Source organism: Furipterus horrens, unplaced genomic scaffold (genome assembly GCF_987537825.1).
Source record: "Furipterus horrens unplaced genomic scaffold, mFurHor1.1.pri manual_scaffold_6, whole genome shotgun sequence".
NCBI classification, from domain to species: domain Eukaryota; kingdom Metazoa; phylum Chordata; class Mammalia; order Chiroptera; family Furipteridae; genus Furipterus; species Furipterus horrens.
The window spans coordinates 146,536,235-146,559,553 of NW_028327176.1; the positions used below are offsets into that span (position 1 = coordinate 146,536,235).

At 39.9% G+C, this 23,319-nt stretch overlaps 1 protein-coding gene across 1 annotated transcript in view; it reads right to left on the reverse strand.

Moving 5' to 3' along the window:
• Positions 1–23,319, reverse strand: part of PREP (prolyl endopeptidase) — a 109,645-nt gene that overhangs the window by 72,041 nt on the left and 14,285 nt on the right. The window contains exons 3-6 of the mRNA XM_090279709.1: positions 17,140–17,273; positions 15,843–15,973; positions 13,944–14,153; positions 9,897–10,018 (exon numbers count right to left, since the gene is read on the reverse strand). Of these exons, the coding sequence (XP_090135835.1) occupies positions 9,897–10,018; positions 13,944–14,153; positions 15,843–15,973; positions 17,140–17,273 (597 nt within the window). The remainder of the gene's footprint in view (positions 1–9,896; positions 10,019–13,943; positions 14,154–15,842; positions 15,974–17,139; positions 17,274–23,319) is intronic.

Below are 23,319 nucleotides of genomic sequence, written 5' to 3' on the forward strand. Positions count from 1 at the left end.
GGCTCTTTCTTGGTGACATTTTTTCCCTGAGCTCTGAAGCAGATTCCTGTCCCCAAAATGAATCATATTTTGTTGTATGAGTTTTTTTCACAAATTACACCTAATATTGATTGACTCAGGTGCATGCTCTTCACCTTTTTCTAGGCTCTTTATATAGTCTTTTCAAATATTACCAAACAATTTTGGAAAACACTACATTAATTTGATTTACATTAATTTTTTTCTCCATTTTCATTCTCACTGTATTTCCAAATTACCTGTCACTATGTTTTAAGAAGTGGGTCTCTTGCAAATTGCAAATGAATATGAGACTTGATTAAGTTTTAAAAATCCAATCTAAGAATCTCTACTGTTTTCATTAATTGTTATTGTTCATGTACTGGCTTCCAAATTCTTAATTTTGAATATTCCTATTCACCTTGCTTTTCCTTTCTCCTTCCTTCTTTGTACTGCATTAATATAAATTTCTTTATAAACTTCTTCCCTTTTTATGAGTGCTTTGGTAGTTATATATTCTATCTCTAGTCCTTTATACATTTTCCTTAAGGTTTCATATACTTAGGTAATAAACCAATGTCTAAAATTTTAATTCCACCTTATTTTTAACCATTTGTATTAAAAGTATCATCAGCAATCTCACAATTTTAATTTATTAAATGTAATGAAAAGCAGCCTCATTAATAATACTGCCTACTTTTGCCCTGGCTCAGTTGGTTGGAGCATTGTCCTGTGGACTAAGAGGTGGTGGGTTTGATTCCCAGTTGCGGCGTGTGCTTGGGTTACAGGTTCGATCTCTGGCCCGAGACTCAGCCAATCAATGCTTCTCTATCACATTGATGTTTCTCTCCCTCTCTCTCTCCCTCCCTTCCCTTCTCTCTAAAGTCAATGGGCATGTTTGGGTGATGATAAAACAAAACAAAACAAAACTTCATACTTTTGTTCTTTGTGCTTTAAATAAAGACAGAATCTTTAGAGCTAAGTGCTTAAAGTCATGCTACATCAATGATAAGTGATGGTTAATTCAATTGTAGTAATTCATCCAACAGAAAGATAAGGCAGCAGAACTCACTGCAAAAACCACACCAAACTTTTGATGACAGCTGTTTCAAGAACATCAAATAGGTTTTTCTCGGCATTTCTGGCTGCACTAACCAGCAGTTTATATTTAATCTAAGTCAGGAAGTCCCATGGCACATTGTTGCTGGAATGACAATTAAGTCAGCCTTTTTCACTCTAACTCCCTTCATCACAGCCCAGAAATGTTTCATAGCCACTGAACACATTTGCTAAAGTGGACATAACTGAATTTTCAAATGCTCAAGGTCTTAAATTTCAAAATCATTTATAAGTCACTGTTGCCCCAAAATATACAGATTGGAAATACACCTTCTTCCACTATAATTTAATCAATAGTAATACATAGGGACCCATGGCCTCACATTTAGACTATATTTCAAGGCGATTAAAAAACATGAATTTTGGGAATCATTGGGAGGGGAAGACAAAAATTGTGCTGACGAGGAAGACATTTGAATGTCATTAGAGAATTAAAGGTGAAAATTAAAAGAGTTAAGAATGAACAGAATTAATGTGAAGTGACTTTCTTAAAATCCAGATAAAGGGAACAGAGGAAAGCAGGAAAGCAAAGGGCCCCATCAGGCCTCATGAAACACTATCAATTTCAATTCAAGAAATACTGTTTTTGAAGGGGGCACCAAATAATAACCACTACCATGCTCATTTGCATTTATCAACAGGTGAAGCATAACATATTAGGAGTATTGGACTTTATACTTTCATTAAAGAGCCACATTAATTCACTAAGAAATTTTAATTGTGCATATTGTGATATTAAGCTACACTAATATAGTAATATTTACCAAGGAAACGCTTGGTAGACATCATTCAAAAGGTATTTTCTACTTTATTCTGTCGGGTTCACATGTGCTGGTCCAACAAACACAGATAGTCCATGTGACTTCGCATATTTGAGAACATAACCCGTATAAACCCAGGAGTCACGCAACCACAGAACTTAGACAGATAAGCAGCAACCAGAGCACACCTCAGAGAAACTTGTCCCAAGTAATATGTTTTTATGAAATATCCAGTTAATGCCTCATGTAGGTGTTAACGGTGCTTCATTGAGACCCTCAGAGTCTGGGTCCAGGGGCGTCATTTTCACAAGGGGTCATCCTTGGCTCTACCATGAGTTTATTTGAATCTTTTAAAAAATATGAATCTACAGAAATAAGTGTGAAATAAAATATGTCAATAATTGCAGTTTCTCTAGTAAATAGGATCTTTGTATTTCACAAGAAATCTATATTACTATTTATTATTATTAGCATTATAAAAACTTCAAAGTCAATGAATTTGGCTATTCTCAGTCTCAATACTATATAATTAAAATAGCTGGACTTTCTAAAGGACCTGACAAAGTTAGTTTTTCTTCACACATCTCTTATTCAGAGAAAATTAACAGAAGATCACTTATTAATGTTTTAAACTCCCATTCATTTAACTATCTACAGTTATTTGTCTTTTGAAGTGACAGGACTCATAACCAATGTTTATATATACACAGAGTATGTGGACTTTCATCAAACATGTCATTTTCAATAAAAAACTCCTAAGGTATTTTAAGCTAGAGCTACTGAACTGCCTAGTCACATGGTCTTGTGTTAATAACCAAAACTTTATGGACACAAGAGGAGGGTGAAGAAAGTTTTTTCATAATTTGAATCTATATACACTTTTTCAAACTGAGGAACGTATTTTCTTTTATGTGTTATAAAAAAAGAATTAATTGTGTGTATGAAATAAAAGTATATTAAAAAGCACTGTGGCTTAAAATTGTCCAAGAAATTAACAAAAGGAGTGAAAATGGATTTTAATAGCTTTGAGAGTTAACCATGTTCCTCTCAGAGCAGGGCAGTTTATCAATTTTATTTCAGAGACACTTTTGAATTCATTTTATATCAGCTGTTAATCATAATATCCCTTTAATAATAAGTATGTCTGCAAAACTTAACGTAGAAAAACTGTTAAATGTCACACTAATCACCTACAATGATGGCTTTTCTTTTATGGGTATCATTATGGGTTTGTAATAAAGAGATAATGTCAGTAACAGAAGTATAGAGTAGTCATAAACACACGTGATGTTTATTAACATAAACATCTCTAATAAGTAGTCATTAAATCATACCCAGCTTTCCTAATACAGGGTGGTACGACAGCAATGGGGGGGGAAATAAGTCAACCCAAAGACTGTATGATATGGTGCTTAGTGTGCCAGAAACAGATGGGGCAGAAAATCCCAGGAAAAGATAACCCTTTCAAAGTAAAGTAAATAATGCAGAGAGTCTGGACATGATATAGCCACTACTCTTTCTAATCCACCTGGTTGTTTTTCTGACAGATAAGCTTGGTTATTTAAGAATCTACTGTTTGTTTTCTTTTCTCCCTTACTGAGCAATAGAGGGGTGAGGTGAGAAAACTGATTGATCAGCAAATCCTACCTTACTCTTACAAAAACCAACTCTCCCATCAGGAGCTGTTTCATGTACATATACAGAGCAGCACCGCCTTCTAGCTTTACTCACATCCAGGTCTTTAGTTTGGCTTCCTGACTTTCTGCCTTCCAAAGCATGCTGCTGAGATTTTCCTGCATGCTAATCAGCATGATGGCTATTACCACTTCATGCAGTGCTGATGAAAAAAAGGACACAGACAGTGAGCCTTGGGCATGCACAGTCCAGTTAGGAATCAACCCCGGGGCTAACACAACCACTCAGACTCTCCTGTGATGAGCAGAGGGGACCAGTCTCCAGGAGCCACTGGAAAATGCAGCACTCCCCAGGGACAGCATAAGGAACTGAAGGGTCCCCAGTAAGAACACCTGCTGGCAGGTGACTCAGGCTCAATGACTGAAGGTAAGGTCAAGAGCACAACTGTGTCTTTAAAATGACACACAAACCAAACATGGGGGAAATTCTGTCATGATTCCCCCGAGTCTGTATTATATACAAATACTGAAATAGGTTACTAGGACAAAAACATCTTCCATAGGGGCCAGAGCTTTGCTCTTTTCTCTTGAGTACAGCCTGGCACTAGCACAGCAGTGCACGCAAAGCCAGGGCTTACTAGGTATTTGGAGAATAAATGCATGAACTGTGCTGACCAGGAAGAGGGCTGCTGAGCAATTACTGCGCCAAGTCAAAACTAGCCAGCATGTGAGGGACAGGTGAGGCCCAGGTCCCTGATGAGCACCTGGATTTTATTGACCATACATGTTCTGTAGGCAAGGCTGGGTGCATTCCAGGCCCAGAAGGTCTTTGTGGGCATGAATCTCAACAGGGGAGAAGAAAATTAACACTCATGAGTGCCTATGGTGAGTCAAGCATCATGCGATGATTTTACATGTTCATATATATATACTATATGCACATAAATGTGTACATAATATGTATATATTAATTCTATGGGTGACGAATGAATACATGAAAATGGCTTATTGAGAAATATGTAATAAGTATTAAGAATAAGGATTACCTCTTTATAAAAAAAACCTTTTTTCCTTCAAGAATCTTAATACAGGATTTCGCTAGATAATCACAGAGAGGCTGGGTATTTTCTCCCTAATTTTTTCTAAAGGGACTTAATACATTTTCAGAAACTTCATTCTAGAGCACCCTCTGCTGGGAAAACTGCCTCAAAATGCCTGATTTCTTTGTCTGCCCACCCCCTCAAATGCTCTACAAATAATTTAAAATAAAGAGCTTTTCCTTTCTGTCCAAGAGAACCTTCTAAAATGACAATTTCTATCCTTCCACAATCATTACCTGCAACTAAAGCCTCATGGTCTATATGAAATAATGGATGCCATTGTTCTGCCAAGCCAAATGCTCCTATCTGTTGCGTGTTACCCCCAGGGGCAGAAGGATGCTTTTGGGAGGATCTGAGAGCAGCAGGCTGGCATGGCAGGTGAGGAGGGCAGTGGTGAACACCGCCTGCACTTCCAGGACCACGCAACCCTGGGTGCGGCTGTCCCTGGACATGGAGGCACCAACAAGGTAGCTGGCCTCCAGTCATCTTAAAGGTCGCTCTGAAAAAGGATGGGGGCAGGGGTAGGATGTGGCAGAGAGGTAGAAACCTCAAGGGAATCCTGCTAGGAGAAGCTTTGAGGGACAGTGCAAAAAAGTCAGCCAGAGAGTTTGTAACCCACATCAGGGAACAACAAAGTACAGAGGTTCCCAGAATCGAGGGGATCTCACTACAAAAGGATGCCTAAGGAGCTGGTGGACAGTGAGCAGTCACGAGAGATGAACACACAGCTCCCAATGAGCAAAAATCCTGCTTCCCTTCTCTGCTTCCTCCTCCTTGCATTAACACTGAAGACAAAACAACAGGGTGAGTGCCTGAGGGGAGGTAAGTGGGGATGCTGCCATTGCTCAGGATGGCCCCACCTGTAAAATCTCATTTCCAAGTTCCAGTCTCACCATCCCCCAGAGTCTCCTCCTTCCCCTTCACATCCTCCCTCCAGTCCCCAGACAACCACGGATCTGCCCATGCCTTTACAGACTACTCTGCATTTTCTAGAATGTTCTATAAATGGAATGAAATACTGTGTACTTTTTCTTTTCTGGTTTCTTTCACTGAGCATAAATAATTATTTTGAGATTCACCCTTGTTGTTAGGTAAATCAAGAGTTCATTCCTTTTTATTGTGGAGTATTATTCCATTACAGAGACATACCACAATTTGTTCATTCATGTACTTTTTAGTGGATATTTGGGTTATGTCCAGTTTGGGGCTATCATGAACAAGCTGCTATGACTATTCATGTCCAAGTCTTTAAAAAAAAAAAAAAAAAAAAAAAAACGAAGGGAAAGGATTAAATAGTCCCTACCCCATCTGCTCACCAGACCGGAGCTGGGAAGAGGGAAGAAGCATGTAAACTGGAGTTGATATTTTGTTTTGAACTGCAATGAACCTTCAGTAAGAGATCAAATACCCAGAAGTGTCCAAAAGGCTATGGGTTCTGCCAGCTGGACAGTGGTCGTCCTGAGGAGAGATCTATCACAGGCAACAATGGGAAAAGTAAAGCTGCTTCCTGATTGTAACTCATAGACTTGCTCAAGGCAAGAAAGACCTGTCTAGTGCAGGAAAGCAGAGGACCTATCTGGGAAGGAAGGAGCCGAGTCAGGAGGAGACAGCATCTAGGACACAAACAGAAGTCCTCAGTGAATCTGGACTGCAGCAGCCGAAGGGTAGGGGGAAGGCAGCAAGCCAGAGAAATTCACAGGGCTCCACCCCCAGCCAGCCACCCACGTGTGCCTCGAGCCACACCCACAATGCCTGACATGCTATGTTCCAGTGCTCCCAAATCCAGCAGCTGCGTTCTCACCCAGGAAGCCTGCTTCAGAGTCTATGACAGGCTGTGATAATCCTCCCATCAGGCGTTCAGAGCTGAAAAGCCCTGGAGGAAACAGACCTGGAGAAAGAAACTGACTTACCCAAGGCCACACAGATAGGCCTAGAATCAAGTTCCCCTGATTCCTGCCCCAGTACACTGCCATCACTGAAACATTGGCTCTCCATTCAGAGACATTGTTAAATGCATTCATGAAATATGAAGTTCAAAATAATGATCCTAAAGGCAACCACTTGAAAAATAAAAGCAAAAATTGCAACACATGCATTTGGTGCATGGTTAAGAGAAGGACTATTGCTTTTCTCTATGGTGTTGCTCACTAATAAAGGCTGCCAAGAAACCGTTGGCTTCATTTCCAGTGAAGGCCCTGAGTGCTCATCTGTGCACCAGACGTGGGTGAGTATGGTCTCAACAGTGACCAGTGCACCAGCTTCTTGGAGCCCCTGGGCTTTCTCACACTTCCATGATGGGTACAAGAAACTCCCACATCAGTACTTTTTTCATGATCTAGATTTTTCTGACCTGGAACTGAACCATCAATTTAGGATGGGCCTGAGGCTTCTGAAGGCTTAAGCCGACAGTATGACAGTACTCATGCTGAAGTGACAGAGTGCTCCCCTATGCAGCAAGAAGGCCCTCTCAGCTCAGAAATATCACACATAGCAGCGTGAGGGAGGATGGGGACACTCACCTAAGTCAGCCAGATCTGCCCTTCCAAGCCCACCTCCCCTTGCTAATATTTTTACAGAGACAGCCTTGCCTCTCCTCCTTAGCTGCTGAGGCAGGTGGAACATGCGCTCTGTTAAACGAGACATGCTGTTCTTACGTCAACACCAGTGGGCAGGTTGTAGAAGATTTAAAAGTTTTAAAAGGCACATGTTTGCGGAATTACACCTACCCTCAGGAATATATTGGATCAGCGGATCATGTGCCTCCTAGACCCTACCCTGGAACTGGATGGGGTGATGCTCCTGAGGATACCCACTCCCAGAAGTAACCTTCACTTGGGAAAATGCCTCACTTCCCTTCCCCCTCAGGGGACTTGGACACCATTTTAAGAGAGGGGGACCCCTACTAATCCCCATTATCGCTTTAATTGGCAACTGCCAGAATTGTAACTGAGAGCACCTCACTAGTCACCAAATTTCTCAAGACATGGCTAAAGCACTAAGACGGGGGAAACTCCAGCTGCACTACAGGGTCAGCTAGACTCCCTAGCAGGGGTAGCTCAGCAGGAGGGACATGCCTATAATCTTAAGGAAGACTGTTGTTTTTATATAAACAAATCAGGGCAAGTCCAGCAGAACATTCAAAGCATTCCTGAGTCTGCATCTAAAATCAAAACCTCAACCTCCTCTTGGGACCCCGCCTCATGGCTTCCCAATATGACCTGGTTATTGCCCCTCTTAGGCCTTCTATTCATGATGCGTCTTCTACTCTTATTTGGCCCATGCCTGCTTAACCTGCTTATAAAGTTTATATCTTTCATATTAGACCAGCTCCAAAAAAAAAAGAAAAAAAAAAAGTCAGGACCGCCCTCTACTTGCAGAATCAGAATCCCTTACAGGCCCAGGTCAGCTCCTGGATATGATCAAAGGTTGACTCTACGATGGTGTTGAAGTAGCTACAGAAGAAATTTGGTGACCACTTTCCCCGATAAAATAGAAAAGAGCCTGGCATGTTAGAATGTACTGGGACTTGGAGGACCTGAGCCACCCCCTGTGCTGAAACTAAGAGGGTCTGCATCACTGGCTGTGCACCCGGTCACAAGGTTCCCTGTTATCAGAGGCAACTGAGGCACAGCTGCCAGCATCCTGCTGAGAACTAGTCACACCCCCATTGCCCCTTCCCCTCTCCCTTAATCATTTCCCAGAAACAACGACCATCAGTCTCCTGACAGCCATCCCTAATCAGAGGACATTGTTGTTTCGCAAACACCTATACCCTGGAGTCTGGAACTGAAAGCAGGGTGACTCACCTTCCTTGGGGGTGTACTCCATGCCCTTAAAAACTCTCCTACCCCTTCCCTTGGTGCTGCAGTCAATCCAGACTCAGCTCACCTGCCTGGATGTCCCCAGTAAAGGCTCTGAACTGGTTTACATGTCTCCCCCCTTCTTCCTCGCATGAATCTAACATTAGGTATGAAGAAAAGCTGAGCTACAAAGAAAACTTAGTAGAAACATATACAAATGGAGTCCGAAAAGCCGTTAAAATCACAAACATGTGAGAAATATGACAATAGTTACTACACAAGAAAAACTTGTAGGGTGGGGAATTAGGTAGGAAAGAAGAAGCGTGAAAAAAGCACCATTTCAGGTAAAACAACAAAAGTCCCATAAATTCATTTTCGACACATTGTATTAAAGTCTGGCCAAGTTTTCCAGTGACGGGCCAGAGAGTAACTATTTTGAGTTTTGTGGACCATTTGACTTTCTGTGGCAACTACTGAACTCTGCTGTTATAGCTTAAATGCAGCCACAGACAACATGTAAACAAATGGGTGTGGCTGTTTCAACAAACTTTATTTACAAAAATGGGCAGCAGGCAGATCTGGCCTGAGGGCCAGTGTGTCAAGCCCTAGTCTAGAGAAACAAAATAAATAAAAGGACAATTTGGAATAAGGTATATCAATGCACATGGACTAACATACCATGGATTCCTATTCTACACTCCAATGAACCAAATCCATGAATAGAATGTAAAACGTCCCTTTATAAAAGTTCTAAGTGTCTCTCAGAGAAGAGCTAAGTGGCTCAATGAGCTAAAAAATAAAAAGTTTCTAGTGGATTCCTCATTCCCACTAAAAATGGGATGATAGCCTACCTATATTTCTTAGTACCCAAAAGTGAACTCATAGGAGTAAATTCTTACTCCAAGCATCTCTAAGATTTTTCAGTTGATTATCAAGATACAGAGTAAAATCTAGGCCAGTAAATGCAAAGACACATCACTTCATTTGAGTTGGGTTATAATCAAGATCCCTGAGGAATGTATGAACTATCTATAAAGTGGGAAGATATCTAAAGGACACATAGTGTAAAAACAAGTAAACAATATATACAAAGAGCACAGTGTGTAAAAAAGGAAAACACACACTTCGTTCTCCACATTCTCACTTGTACAGGAAAGGAAAAACATTAGGACATTCTCCTCACCTCTGAGAAGCAGGATCCTGAGCGTCACAATGTTCATGCTTTACTTTGTTATTCTGTACTTTTACATTTTTACTATAAGCATGTATAACTTTTAGTATTAAGACTTTTATATTGCATTTGCAGGTAAAAGGTTTATCATCACCATTATTAAGAGTCAATTTGAATGCCAGTATTTTTAACAAAAAGACTATTCTCTCAAAGGACTTCTACCATTCATAAAGATCATCACAAAACAAGGATATTTACATACACAATCCATGTGACACTGTCTTTTTGGGTAAAATTTCACCACAGTACAATACCTCGGCTCCACCCATCCATTTAGGCTCATCAGGAAACTCAGCACACAAAATATCTTCTGACTGATCAGTCCCCAAGACATGGTAGTAGAGCTTTTGGTGGAGATTGCTTGATGTCTCTGTGCCTGAAGAAGTTAAAAAAATGTATACTGAAAGGCAGCTTGCAATTTTAAGAGAACCTATTCCACTCATATTGTACTACTCTAGATACAAAGTTACATATCTGGTTGCAGGATATAAGGTTATTATATACAAGGTAATCACTTTTCTATATACCACCAATGAACACACTTTTCTATATATCACCAATGAACAAGTGGAATTTGAAACTAAAAACACAATACCATTCATATTAGCACCCCCCAAATGGAACAGTTAGGTATAAATCTAGCAAAATATGTACAAGCTCTCTATAAGGAAAACTATAAAACCCTGAAGAAAGAAATCAAAGAAGAGCTAAATAAACAGAGAGATATTCCATGTTCATGGACAGAAAGACTCAATATTGTCAAGATGGCAGTTCTTCCCAACTTTATCTATAGAGTCAATGTAGTCCCAATCAAAATCCCAACAAGTTATTTTATGGATACTGACAAACTGATTCTAAAGTTTATTCATATGTGCAGCAGCAAAAACCCCAAATAGCCAACACAATATTGAAGGAAGAGAACAAAGCTGGAGGACTGACACTACCTGACTTAGTATAAATAATCAAGACATTGGTGGTATTGGCAAAAGCAGACAAACAGATCAATGGCATAGTGTAGATAGCCCAGAAATAGGCCCACATACTACAGTCAACTGATCTTTGATAAAGGAGCAAAGACTACAGAGTAGGAAAACGCCCCCCACCCCCTTTTTCAACAAATTGTGCTGGAACTGTAGATCCACATATAAAACAATCTAGACACAGACTTTACACACTTCACAAATATTAACTCAAAATGTACCACAGACCTAATTGTAAATGCAAAACTAAAACTCCTAGAAGACAACATAGGAGAAAACCTAAGTGACCTTGGGTTTGGTGGTGACTTTTTATACACACCACCAAAGGCACAATTCATGAAAGAAAAAAATGATATGCTGAACTTCATTAAAATTAAAACCTACTCTGTGAAAGAGACTGTCAAAAAAATGAAAAAAACAAAAAACATAAAGGCCATAACCTAAGAGAAAATATTTGCAAAAGACATATCTAATAAAGAACTGTTATCCAAAATATGCAAAGAACTATTAAAACTCAATGATAAGAAAACAAACCACCTGATAAAAAATGGGCCAAAGATCTTAATGGACACCTCATCAAGGAAGATATACAGTAGAGGTGGCAAATAAGCGTATGAAAAGGTGCTCTACATCATATCTTGTCAAGAAAATACAAAGTAAAACAATGAGATATCACTGTACAACTATCAGAGTGGCCAAAATCCAGAACACTGATGATATCAAATGCTGATGAGGATGTGGAGCAACTGGAACTCCAGTCATTGTTGGCGAGAATGCAAAATAGTACAGCCACTTTGTAAGACAGTTCTTTGTAAGACAGTTTGACAGTTTCTTTCTCTCCTTGGTATTTATCTAAAGGAGTTAAAAACTTACTGTATTTATTATGTCCATGTAAAAACCTACTCACAAAGTTTATAACAGCATTACCCATAGTTGCCAAAACTTGGAAGCAACCAAGATGTTTTTCAGTAGGTGAATTGATAAATAAATGGTTGGTACATCCAGATAATAAGAGTATTATCCAGTGTTAAAAAGAAATAAGCTATCAAGCCATGAAAAGACATGGAGCCATCCTAAATGCATATTACTAAGTGAAAGAAGCCAATGTGAAAAGGCTAGATACTCTATGATTCCAACTGTATGTCATGCTGGAAAAGGCAAAAGTATGGAGACAATAAAAATCAGTATTTGCCAGGGGTTAGGAGGAGGGGAGGATAAATAGATGGGACACAGAAGGTTATTATGGCAGTGAGACTACCCTGTATGGTACATATCGCTGCATGTTTGTTCAAACCCATGGAATATACAACATGGACTGAAGCTAAATGTAAAATATGGATTTGGGGTGATGATGTGTCAATGTAGGCTCATCAGCTGTACCACTCTGGTGGGGGATGCTGATAATAAGGGAGGGTATGCATGTGTGGGGACAGGGGATGTATGGGATATGTCTGTACTTTCTGCTCAATTTTTCTGTGTAACTAAAACTGCTCTACAAGTGAAGAATCCGTTGGGTATTATCCTGGAAGTAATTCACACATATCTGCTGATTTTTGAGGCTGTTATGAGACTGAAGGTTTTTTTTGTTTTTTTTTTTTTTTCATTCTGAAAATGTACCAAGCTTTCAGGACAATGAAGAAAAAAAGTAAGGTTAATACCATAATATTAAAAAAAGCCTTAGAGCACTTGGTGACTTTCCAAGTTTTCCAGGAGCACCGGTAAGAAATAACCAGTCGGAACTGCTTGGCTTCACTGTAAGGGCCCCCATCACACCGCCTGAGAGGCTGTGGAGGTTCCTGGACACCAGGGCAATGGGGGCAGCTGGGAGGCGCTGGCTTGCCTTAGTGCAATCACATTACCATTTTTGCCACTGAAAACTAACTGTAACTAAAAATGTTCACGTTTTTCACAATGTAACTTAATAACATTGTTCTCTAACAAGAAATGGCCAGTTACATTCTTTTTTTTATCTCCCAGAACTTGGAAATAGCCACCATGTCCTCTCCCACTGGCACCCCTAACACAGGCAGCTATTTCAGTGCACAGAGCAGAGGCCTTCCTTTAGCCAACATCTTACATTATAAAACCTCTTAGCTCCTCTTATAGTTCATGGGTGAATTCAGAGAAAGGTATTGCAGTAGTCTAATCAAAAAGCAGAAGATGCTAAACATAGTCAAAAGAGATGAAAACTGTTAGAGCCTATTCCCAATTCAACTGTGGGGGTGTGGGGACAGAAAAGAAAGCATATCTACAGAAAACAGAAATACAGAAGCCATGGCAAGGAGACAACATGTGCAGAATGCACTGGAGTAGCTGTGCTTCTTGGCAGCCCCTGGCCCTGAAACAAGTAACTGAGACTCTGCAACCCAGCTCCAAATCTCTATCAAAGGGATGGTAAAATCCGCCTGTAATGACCAGCCAAGACAACATGAAAATGCTATACACCCAGTGGACATGTGGAATGGCATCAAGTAGATAATGTTGACAGTTTGTACCAGCAAGGTATAAGGTACAGAGACCTTTCTGTCTGGCAAGATGGGAAGAGAAGGGGGAAGAAAGAGGGACCACTGAACACAACAGAATCTTTGAGCAACTGGAGAGAAGAGGTATGTCTGGGAAGTTAACCAGAAGGAAAGTATCAAGACAAATGCAACCAACAGGGGACTTGTAATTTCTGATCAGAGGAAGAGATACGATTACTGCAGTAGGAAAATTTTATAATCACTTAACATTATTAAATTTAAAAAAAATCCATTTTCTCCACAATCCCCTTGGGAGATAGAACGCATTTGTGAAAGACTTCCTGCAATAATGGCTTCAGTTTTTCACAGTTCCCTGAATCTGTTTCACTGCTTTTTGAGTAGGGGCTGCCCAAAAAGAAGGCAGGGAAATGATATGACTAGGAAGCCTAGGCATCCAAGAGGTTGTGCCCTTCAGCTCTCCACCCTGAAATCCTGCTGAGCTGCCATGAGAACTAGCCTGCTTGAGGATGAGACCACACGGAGCAGAGCCGAGGCCCCAGACATGTGAAAGAGTCAAGCCAAGATCAGCCACACGTGACCTGCAGGTACAGGAACTCAGATGAGCCCAGAGGAACTGCCTGGTGAACTCACAGACTCAAGCAAAATAAAAGGTCATTATTCTAAGCCACCAAGGTCTGGGTGATTTGTTACACAACAAAGCTAACTGATACAATGTCCTTGAGGAATCTTGGCTCTAGACCAACAGTCTCTGTTAGGATTTAGCTTTTCTTTTAAAGTTATGTGAGTCACACTTCTACTTCATAAAAAAGATCTGCCTTTATCTGAAATCTTAACTTACCATCACTTTTTCCATCTTGTTGGGGGTAAGAGTTGTAGAACATTCCCTTCCCATCATGGGTCCAGGCCATGCAGCTGAACTTGACTCTTTCAAGCACATCTGGAAGCTCTTTGGCATCACTGACTTTCATAAACTTGATCGTTACCCAGTCTGAGCCACTGGCACTCAGGCCATAGGCAAAATATTCACCATCTTCACTGAATGCATAGCCTATGGAACACAGGAGAAAGCAAACAGTGATGGGGACGCACTTCCCAGCCATGCTCATTGCCCTCTGTGCTGCCCAACAAAGCTCTCTGTCATACACGGGGGCAGAATGTGGCAAGGAGAAAGTCTGAGGGCCGAGCCCAGGTCTTACAGGTATTTGCCTTATGACCTTGGACAAGTCTTCATTTCTTCATCTGTAAAAGGAAGTACTGAATTATATGACCACTAAGGTGCTTCCATTTTTTAATTCTATAATTCAATAGGCAGTTCAGTTAAAAGCAGAGCTCGTCTCAGACTTTTAGCATATTTTATTTATACTCTAAAGAGAATGAGGGGGAAAAGGAGTAAGGAAACTGCTTTTAGAGTAATGACTGAATTATGACACATCATGTAACAGAACTAAATTGGAGCCATTAGGTAGTTTTTGGAATGGATCTCAAACTATCTGAGCTCACTCTTTACAACATCGTTTTCTGAGCATTGCTGGCCCTCAGGGCTTACTGTCCGCACCATATGACCACCACCAGCCCAGGCAGATAAAGCCTGCGGCTCTGCAACGCAGATCTCATGGTACACATTCCAAAGTCAACCATAAAAAAGTTAAAAAAAAGCAATACCATCTACAGACTATGCCGCCATGTGCAATTCTTTAGGGCTGTGAGAGAACATTGTAATTAACATGGAATGTTTCCTGATGAAAATTTACGTGTTTACAGTAGTTTTTGTCATTATCAAGTATATACAGCATTTGGTACCAGACACTGACACCAGAGACTTCCTCTTATGTTTGTTGAACTTTACTGGGGGGTTGAAAATTACCCTAAGAGACCCAACTATTTGGGAACCTTTAATAGAGGTTCCCTACTATTTTATATGAAACTTCAATCAATGGGAAATAAGTTTAAATTTTCAAAAAGCCTACTTAATAATCACTTATAATTCCTATAAACTATCCAGGCTCATATGTATGTAATGGCAGAGAAGCATCTAGAAGATGACTGGGAGAAAATATTCACTTTCCAATCTATATAACATTGTAGTGTTTGCGTTGCTTATATATAATTAGAAATTTTTCAGAAAAATTTTAAATAAAACACTTGGATTTGAAATATATATTTTAAAAATATACAATGTATACTATCAGAAGAATCTGAATGTTGACCCATACTGTAACTTCCCTGTAATACCATTAACTAAGACTGAAGCCAGGTCCCATGCCTAAGTTTCCTTTTCATCAATCAGAGACTGTACATGGCAAAAGTTGCATTACAAAGTTACTGGAATGAATTATCAGAGCAAGAGGCAAGGCCCTGTTATAAAGAAGTTTTTCTGGATGAATTGCAAGATAGACCTTTGTTAAAATTAAATGAATTCCTACACAGGGTATATTATTACAAAGAACCAGTGTATTAAGTTCATTTAACTCAAAGCTCAAATTCATGGAAGGATACTCTTATTAGCTGGCTGGCATCTTACTTTTAATACTAGTTGGTATAAGAAGAACAGGTGACTATTTGTGTATTCGAAATATACTGTGCAAAAGTTAGCTTTCCTGATATTGCATGTGCATCTGTCCTGCAATATGGTCCACGTTTTCTCTGGTATTTCAGAGGTGAGGCGACCACATCAACATAGAGAGAGCTTCACATGGGGGTCCTGGGACTCCCAGGGGTTTGGCTGCAGAGCACACACCTCTAAGCGCCACCGTGCCATCATCGGAGAGGATGTTGGGGTCTAGGAACACTCTGGCTTCATCCTCTAAGGAATCCTGTACATATAACACTCGTTGATTCTGCAAACCTGAATTGTAAAAATAGAAATACCTGGGGGACAGAGACAGTCTTTATTTAGCTATGGAGTTTTCTATCTGTGGAGTAAAACCAAATGCACATAAGCAAAAAGAAGACAGACGCACACACATGCACCCCCCCCCACACACAAATACACACAGACACAACTGCAAACAGGTCATGCCAGGGCCAGGGGGACTAGGGTGGAAGGTTCTACCATCGCCCTGTACCTAGTTTTCATCTGAATTGCTTTAGGTATTCAAATTCTGTATCTTAGCTAAATAGAGACAAAGACTTTTATTTGCTAAAATTAATACCAATATTCAAATAAAGCAGTAATTTTTTCTTTTCAATAGAGAAGAAAGCAGATTTTCTGGTTCCCTTCCCTAGCCAGACTGCTAGGTAGGGGTTGGCATATTTTTAGGCTTTGTGGGCCACAGGTCTCCGTTGCTACTACATGACTCTGCAGTTGCACAAAAACAGCCCTGGATAACACATGTATGAATGGACGCAGTTGTGTGCCATTTAAACTTTTATTTACAAAAACAGGTGGTGGCAGGGCTTGGCACACAGATGGTACTTTGCTGATCCCTGGAGGGGAGATAGGGGCCCCTAAGAAATTCTGCCGTGAATTTTTGATGGTATTTCCAAAGAGGGTTAAAAACCAATAAGAGATTATGTTTAAGTGAGAGTAAAAAGCAGAACAAGAGAGGTGAATTATTAGGTTCTAGTTCCTGGATAATTTTCATTTTTGGATAAAAGAAATGCATCTAATAAAATATTTTCAAGTAGTATAAGCAAAAAATAATTTTAGAGACAAACAAATCTCCACTGTTGTCTACGAATCATCCCATCTCACCAATTATTAATCACAGAAAACAAAAGTTTCTTACTCTCTAGATTTCTTCCTAGAACATATCTCTACTAAGTTTCTTTCTTTTTCTTTTTCTCCTTTTTTGGTGATTATGTACTTTATTTTAATTTTTTTAAATTATAGTTGACATGTACAAAATTTCTTAATCCTTACTTTAAGAATTTGGACAATAGGCTGAAAGATATTATTCTTATATTTAAGCATAGAAGTGAATAGATTTTTATAATGGACTAATCTGATAAACAAGTTAGAATTTGTTTTAAAATTTAAGAAAGCATTTAATTAGAAAAGCAAAGTAAAATTAAGTGAAAGCAACCTCACATACCGTTTTCCTTTCTTGAAGTGGCAACTATACTTGGGATAGTCATACAGCTCCGTCATTCTCTCCTTGAATAAACCTCTGATAGGACATTGCTCAAGAAATGGCACAGTGATCTTGTTCTGGGCCTCCACAAAGGCCTGTGGAAGAAATTCAAATGGTCAAAGCAAGTCAGATATAAAACTTTCCACAAAGAATGTTATATTTCAACATGTGTTAGGGAGATCCAGCACTTCCACTTCCGGGAATATATCCAAAGAAAACAAAAACACTATGTTGAAGAGATATCTGCACCTCCCTGTTCATGGCAGCATGATTTATTTAAGTCAAGACCTGGAAGTGACCTAAGTGCCCACTGATGGATGAACGAATAAAGAAAACATGACATATACATATATACAATGGAATATATTCAGCCACAAAAAGGAGGAAATTCTGCCACTTGTGACAACACAGATGGACCTTGATGGCATTACGCTAAGAGAAATAAGTCAGCAGAGAAAGACAGATACTGTGTGATCTCACTTACATGTGGAATCTAAAAAAAAGAAAAAAGAAAAAAAAAAAACCACTCACAGAAAAAGATATCAGATTTGTGGTTAGGGGAGGTAGAGGTGGAGGGCGGCAGGGGAATTGGATAAAGGTGGTCAAAGGTACAAACTTCTAGTTATAAAATAAGTAAGATTTAAGGAGTATTAAGGATGTAATGTTCAACATGATGACCACAGTTAACACTGCTGTATGACATTATGAAAGTTGTTAGGAGAGTAAATCCTGAGTTCTCACCACAAAAAATATATATCTTTGTTTCTATATCAGATGATAGTTGTTTTCTCTGTATCTATATCAGATAATAGATGTTAACTATACTTAATGTGGTAATTTTTCACAATAAATATGTAAGTCAAATCATTATGTTGTACACCTTAAAATTATACAGTCCTGTATATCAATTATATCTCAATAAAATTGGAGGAAAAAAGACTTGAAATGTATCAGTGAAAGCTTGTTTTTCTCTCAATAATTAATAATAATAATATTTACAGGGCACAAACTACGTACCAGGCAAGTACTAACTCATTTGGAACTCATAATCGAAGGCTCTTTAATTAGGCCGACTTTATGGATTGGGAAACCGAGTCTCAGAGCAGTTAACATCATGCAGCTAGGAAATGGTGTAGTTGGCTCCTGCGAGTCTATGCTCTTAACACACACACCATGCTGCTGCTCAGATCACACAGGGTCAGTAGACTGATACATCTCAGGCTAGAGCAGACACATTGGCTCTTTATGTTTAAAAAATTCATAAAACTGTAATGCCAGGCATACTAATGCCACCAACTAACTAAATAATCCTGGGATTACACCCAATTTTGTCACCTCCCACCCACAAATGTTAGTCAATTACCTTAAGTAGAGCAGTATTTAGAGACTGCACCCTTTCAAGTCAAATACCCAGACACAAAACCAGTGTTCAAATTCCTTAAAAGTCTGGAGTTCTTTCATAATATGAATATACATCCTTATAATTGAGCAAATCCTGTTCATGAAGGTGGCAGGAAGTTTTCTGTAAAGGAGCTTTGTGAAATTTAGGGTTCCACAGGATGCCAATAAATTTTCTGATATTTTAACCAGGAAAATACCTTCTTGCTCATTTATGGATTTACTAGTCTGTTTTGTGGTTGAAAAATTAGAACAAATTTGGGGGAAAGGGAGAAAAGGTGTAAGAACAAAGGGAAGAACCTGGAGGAATTAAAACCATATTTTCCTAAGAACAGCTGCTCAAAACAAAGAAATCCTGTTCATATATCATTTTGCCCTGAGTATTAGAAAACTTCAAAGCAAAGGAAAGTTTCATTTATTACACGAGATGAACAAATTCCAGAGATCTGCTATACAACACTGTGCCTAGAGGTAATGATACCGTATTGTACACACAAAACTTTAAGAGAGGAATCTCCAGTGCTCAGTTTGAGAGCTGAAGATTCCTTTACCCCAACTGTCTTCAGGAAGAATTTTTTCAAGTTGTCCTCGCATGTACCATATTTTAATCCACAAAACACCTCAAGTCCTTTTACAAGTACAAATCTTACATATATGAATAAAAATGATGCATACTTACTCATTAAATAGAAAGGTATACAAAACAGCATGATTCTATAACATGGGACTAAAAAGATAAATTAAGGATAAAAATAAGCGCTACAGGAGAACAAATGAAAGTGTGGGGTGAGCTGGGGTTGGTCCTATAGACGGTCAAGACAACCAGGAGGGAGTTCCAGGCAGAAGGCAACTCAGGCACAGGTATCAGCCTCCAGTCTTCCCAAATACCATTCCACTGAAAACACGGGGTAGTGCCATCTATAACCCACAGACTTTGAGGAGTTTCTGCTGCAAATTACAAATACGTGTGTGTGTGTGTGTGTGTGTAAGATGACCTTGTTTAAGCAACTCTCAGGGGGTTCTGGAGAAAGAAAGGGGTTGGTGTCACAGCATGGCCTGGCAGAATACCTGGATCCCAGCAACATACAAAGGTCTGCGCGCACCCTGGTGGCCAGAGGGGGTAGTACACTTGGATCCCATCTGTTGGAAGTTGAGCAGAATTTGGAAACGACTCTCAAAAGGCAGGAATAACCTCATAAAAAAGAAGTTAAAAGGTGGCAAAGCTCATCCCTGAGGCTGGAGGACCCAGGGCCAGGAGGGCTAAACAATCACATAAAAAACAAAAAACAAAAAACAAAACCTGGAGGCAGGTCATGCCAAACAGAAAATTGATAGATGCAGCTGCTTTAGGAAACATGTCTAGAAATGGAGACAATAAATGGAATAATGTATTTTATGAGACTAATATGAGGACTCTATACTTACAAGAGAAAAGAGTGCCCTTATTTTCCAGCACTCACTGAATACTTACAAAAATCAGCAGTATACCAGACAACAAAGGAATCCTTAAAGCCCAAGCAGCACTGTGTCCACAAATGCCATTAACTTCAACTGAGTGAGGTGCCTTTCTCTTCCTGGCCTCACAAGCAACCACCGACGCATTCCCAAAGAGCAGAAGTATCGAATTCAATCTGTGAGATCCCCAAATCCATTGGGCTTGTCTTTTAACATTAAAACCCCAGAGTGGGTTCATTTCTTCTCTCTGAGAACATCTGTTCTCAGGTAAGGAAAGCTCCCCCTGAGCTTCCAGCTGCATATGCTTAGCAGACCAGGCGGTGCCTTCCAGAAGCCCTCCCCGGTCCCTCTCCACCCTTCTTGCCTGTTGCCATCTGGGCTCATCAGCACATCAGTTCCACCCCTGGGGCAAGTTACTGTCAACCACAAGGAAGCAGAAACATGCATTTTTGACCTCAGATTCAACCTTCTTCTCAAATCTCATCATCAGCAGAGAGCTCATTCAAAGCTGAAACTTTAACCCCATCTAGCACCGTTCTTCGGTGTACACTGGCAAGGAGAGAGGTTATCTGCACCCCAAATTCAAACCTAACTAAAAACCTGATCATGAAGAAGTTAAACACATACCCATCCTCTCTTGAATAATTCTTGTATCAACAAAGGACTCCAAATTAGAACAAGAATGTTTAGAAAAAAATAAGAAAAGACCACTAAGAATTAAAGTTCATGGGGGCCCTTGACTGGTGTGGCTCAGTTGGTTGGGTATCATCCTGCAACAAGAAAGGTTGCTGGTTTGATTCCTGGTCAGGACACAGGCCTGGGTTGCAGGTTCAGTCCCCAGTTGGGGCATGTGTGAGAGGTAACCGAATCAATGTTTCTCTCCTCTTTCTCCCTCCCTTCCCCTCTCTCTAAAAACAAACAATCTTTAAAAAAACAAAATAAAGTTCATGGGGTGTGGTAAAAACATTCAAAGTTGACATCTGGGTTTTTTGGTATTTTTAGTAGGGGCGGGGATCTCTGTGGATCAGCAGTGAACCCTTCCCCTAGACCTGGGACTGATCCACCCAGGATGAGGGTTGTAGTTGGTCTAGAGGCTTGTTATCATGACTCCCACACACATGGGGTGGCTGACCTGATCTAGGACTGAATTCAGGAGTGTACCTGGAACAGGCTCAGGAAACAGTGCTGGTGCCTGGAAAGACAGTGATTACACTGTGATCAATATGGTAGGTCCATCTGGCCCTAATGAGGTGCTCAGTGTCCCCCCCCCCCCCCCAAAATAAAGCTGGGTCTAGAAAGTGACAGTTATGCCTTAAGAAAGTTTGGGGTTTACCCTCTCTATCAGATTTTATCATTTATGGGTACTAGTAAGTGATACCACCATCTGTCATAGACAATGTTACTGATACCTCTGCATGTATTCTAACTATGGTCACTCCTTTCTGCATCTTTTATGTAAGTAAACCCTGTTCATTTTCATAAGCAGAGTGTTCAATTTTTATCTACAGGCAACAGTCAATTAAGTAGTCCTGAACCTAGGCTAAGCAATCAGAATCCTTTGCAGGGACAGAGATGAATACTGGGAGCTAGAGGCTATGTCACCTTATGAGGTTTGGGGCCATAAGGACTGCGTGAAACCTAAAGAGGCAAGGCCCATCTTCCCTACCACAGGAGAGAGGCCACTGGAAAATAACCAGAGAAAAACAGATGACCTAAAAGACAAAGACAGACAGGTATCCAGAAATATCACGTGCACCCCTGGCTCAGGCTGAGCCTAAAGGCACATATACCCTGGTCATCAATTATGTGAGCCACTCAGCTCTTTTATATGAGCTAGTGTGAGCTGGGGTTCAGGAACCGCTCACCAAGAGTCCTAATACAATTCTTCTAGGAGTCCTGCAGTTTGCTGAGCAAGGTGAGGCTGGCTGAACATGAGCAGGCTGGGAGTTGACTAACTGACCAGAAGTTTGCCCAAGGGCTGCCTGAGGAAACCTGGAAAAGGTGTTTTCAGTAAGTGAGAAATAGCAAAATTAAACTAAACGTTCAAGTAAAAAAAAAAGTTTTAAAGTAACAATAGAAAAAAATAATGAACTAGAAAAGCAAAGGAGTATAATTTCTAAGTCCTAGAAATGCTGTTCTAAAAAAAGGAAGAAAAAGAACACATTCTACCAAAGCTCTGGCAAAACTAATCAAAAAGGGGAGAGAAGTTACAAATAACTCAAAATTAGAAACAATAAAGAAATATAGCCACAGATAGGGAAAGTAAAGTTTCTTGTGCTAGTAAATTTTAAAATCCCAATGATACAGATCATTTTCTAGGAAACACAAATGACTAAATTGATCCAAAAAGAAAAATGATCTGAACAGAGCAATAACCATGAAAGTGGAGGAAAAGAGCCCAAAATTGCAGTAAAAGAATTTTTCCCAGATAGCTCTACAGAGGAGGTCTTGCAATTTTTAAGCAGAAAATTTCCATGCTATTTGAACTGTTCAATAATAAATGCAATGGCTGACATTTAGTAAGCACTTACTTGTGTATACCACTGTGCTGCATCATTCAAAAACACAATCACTTAATTTTCACAACCATACAGTTTTCTCCAAATTATAAGTCAGAAAACTGAAACATAGAGAAGTTAAACAAAATGACTAATGGCACACATGTAGTAAAGTTGTAAAGCTAAGATTCAAACCTGTCTTTCTACTATGAAAGTTGCTCCTCTAATCATTCTACACTAATGCCTTCCCATGATGAGGTTCCCCAGTCTCTAAAGGTTCTCATTAGCTGCTGGGTCAAAAAGGTAGAAAGTCCTGGAAGCAGGGACAATTTAGGAAGCTACTGACCATCTAGCCCCGTGGCAATGCATACCTGAACAAGGGAAATGTCATCAGAGATAAAAACGATTCAACTATGAGACTTTACAGAGTCAGAACTGGCATTCCAAAGAATCTTGTGTATGACTGGATAGAGATCCGATTCAAATTGTCAGAGCACCTTACAATATTATACAGAGGAGTCTCAGATGCCTTTATTATGGCATATGCCTTGGTTTCCCCAATGAGAAAAATCAGAGCCATAAACGCCATCCCCCCTAATTCACAAAGAGGCTGTAAACAACAGTGAGGAGTCTACTAAAGCATCAGCTCCTTGAAAGAGGGCCTCATAATAATCAAAGGTGTAATTATCTTTCCCTAATTGTGTCCAACTAAGCATTCTCGGGGGCAGTTTTCCCAAGCTTTCTGGATCTTAAGACTTAATTACCTGGCGAGGTGCTTGGGAGACAAAGA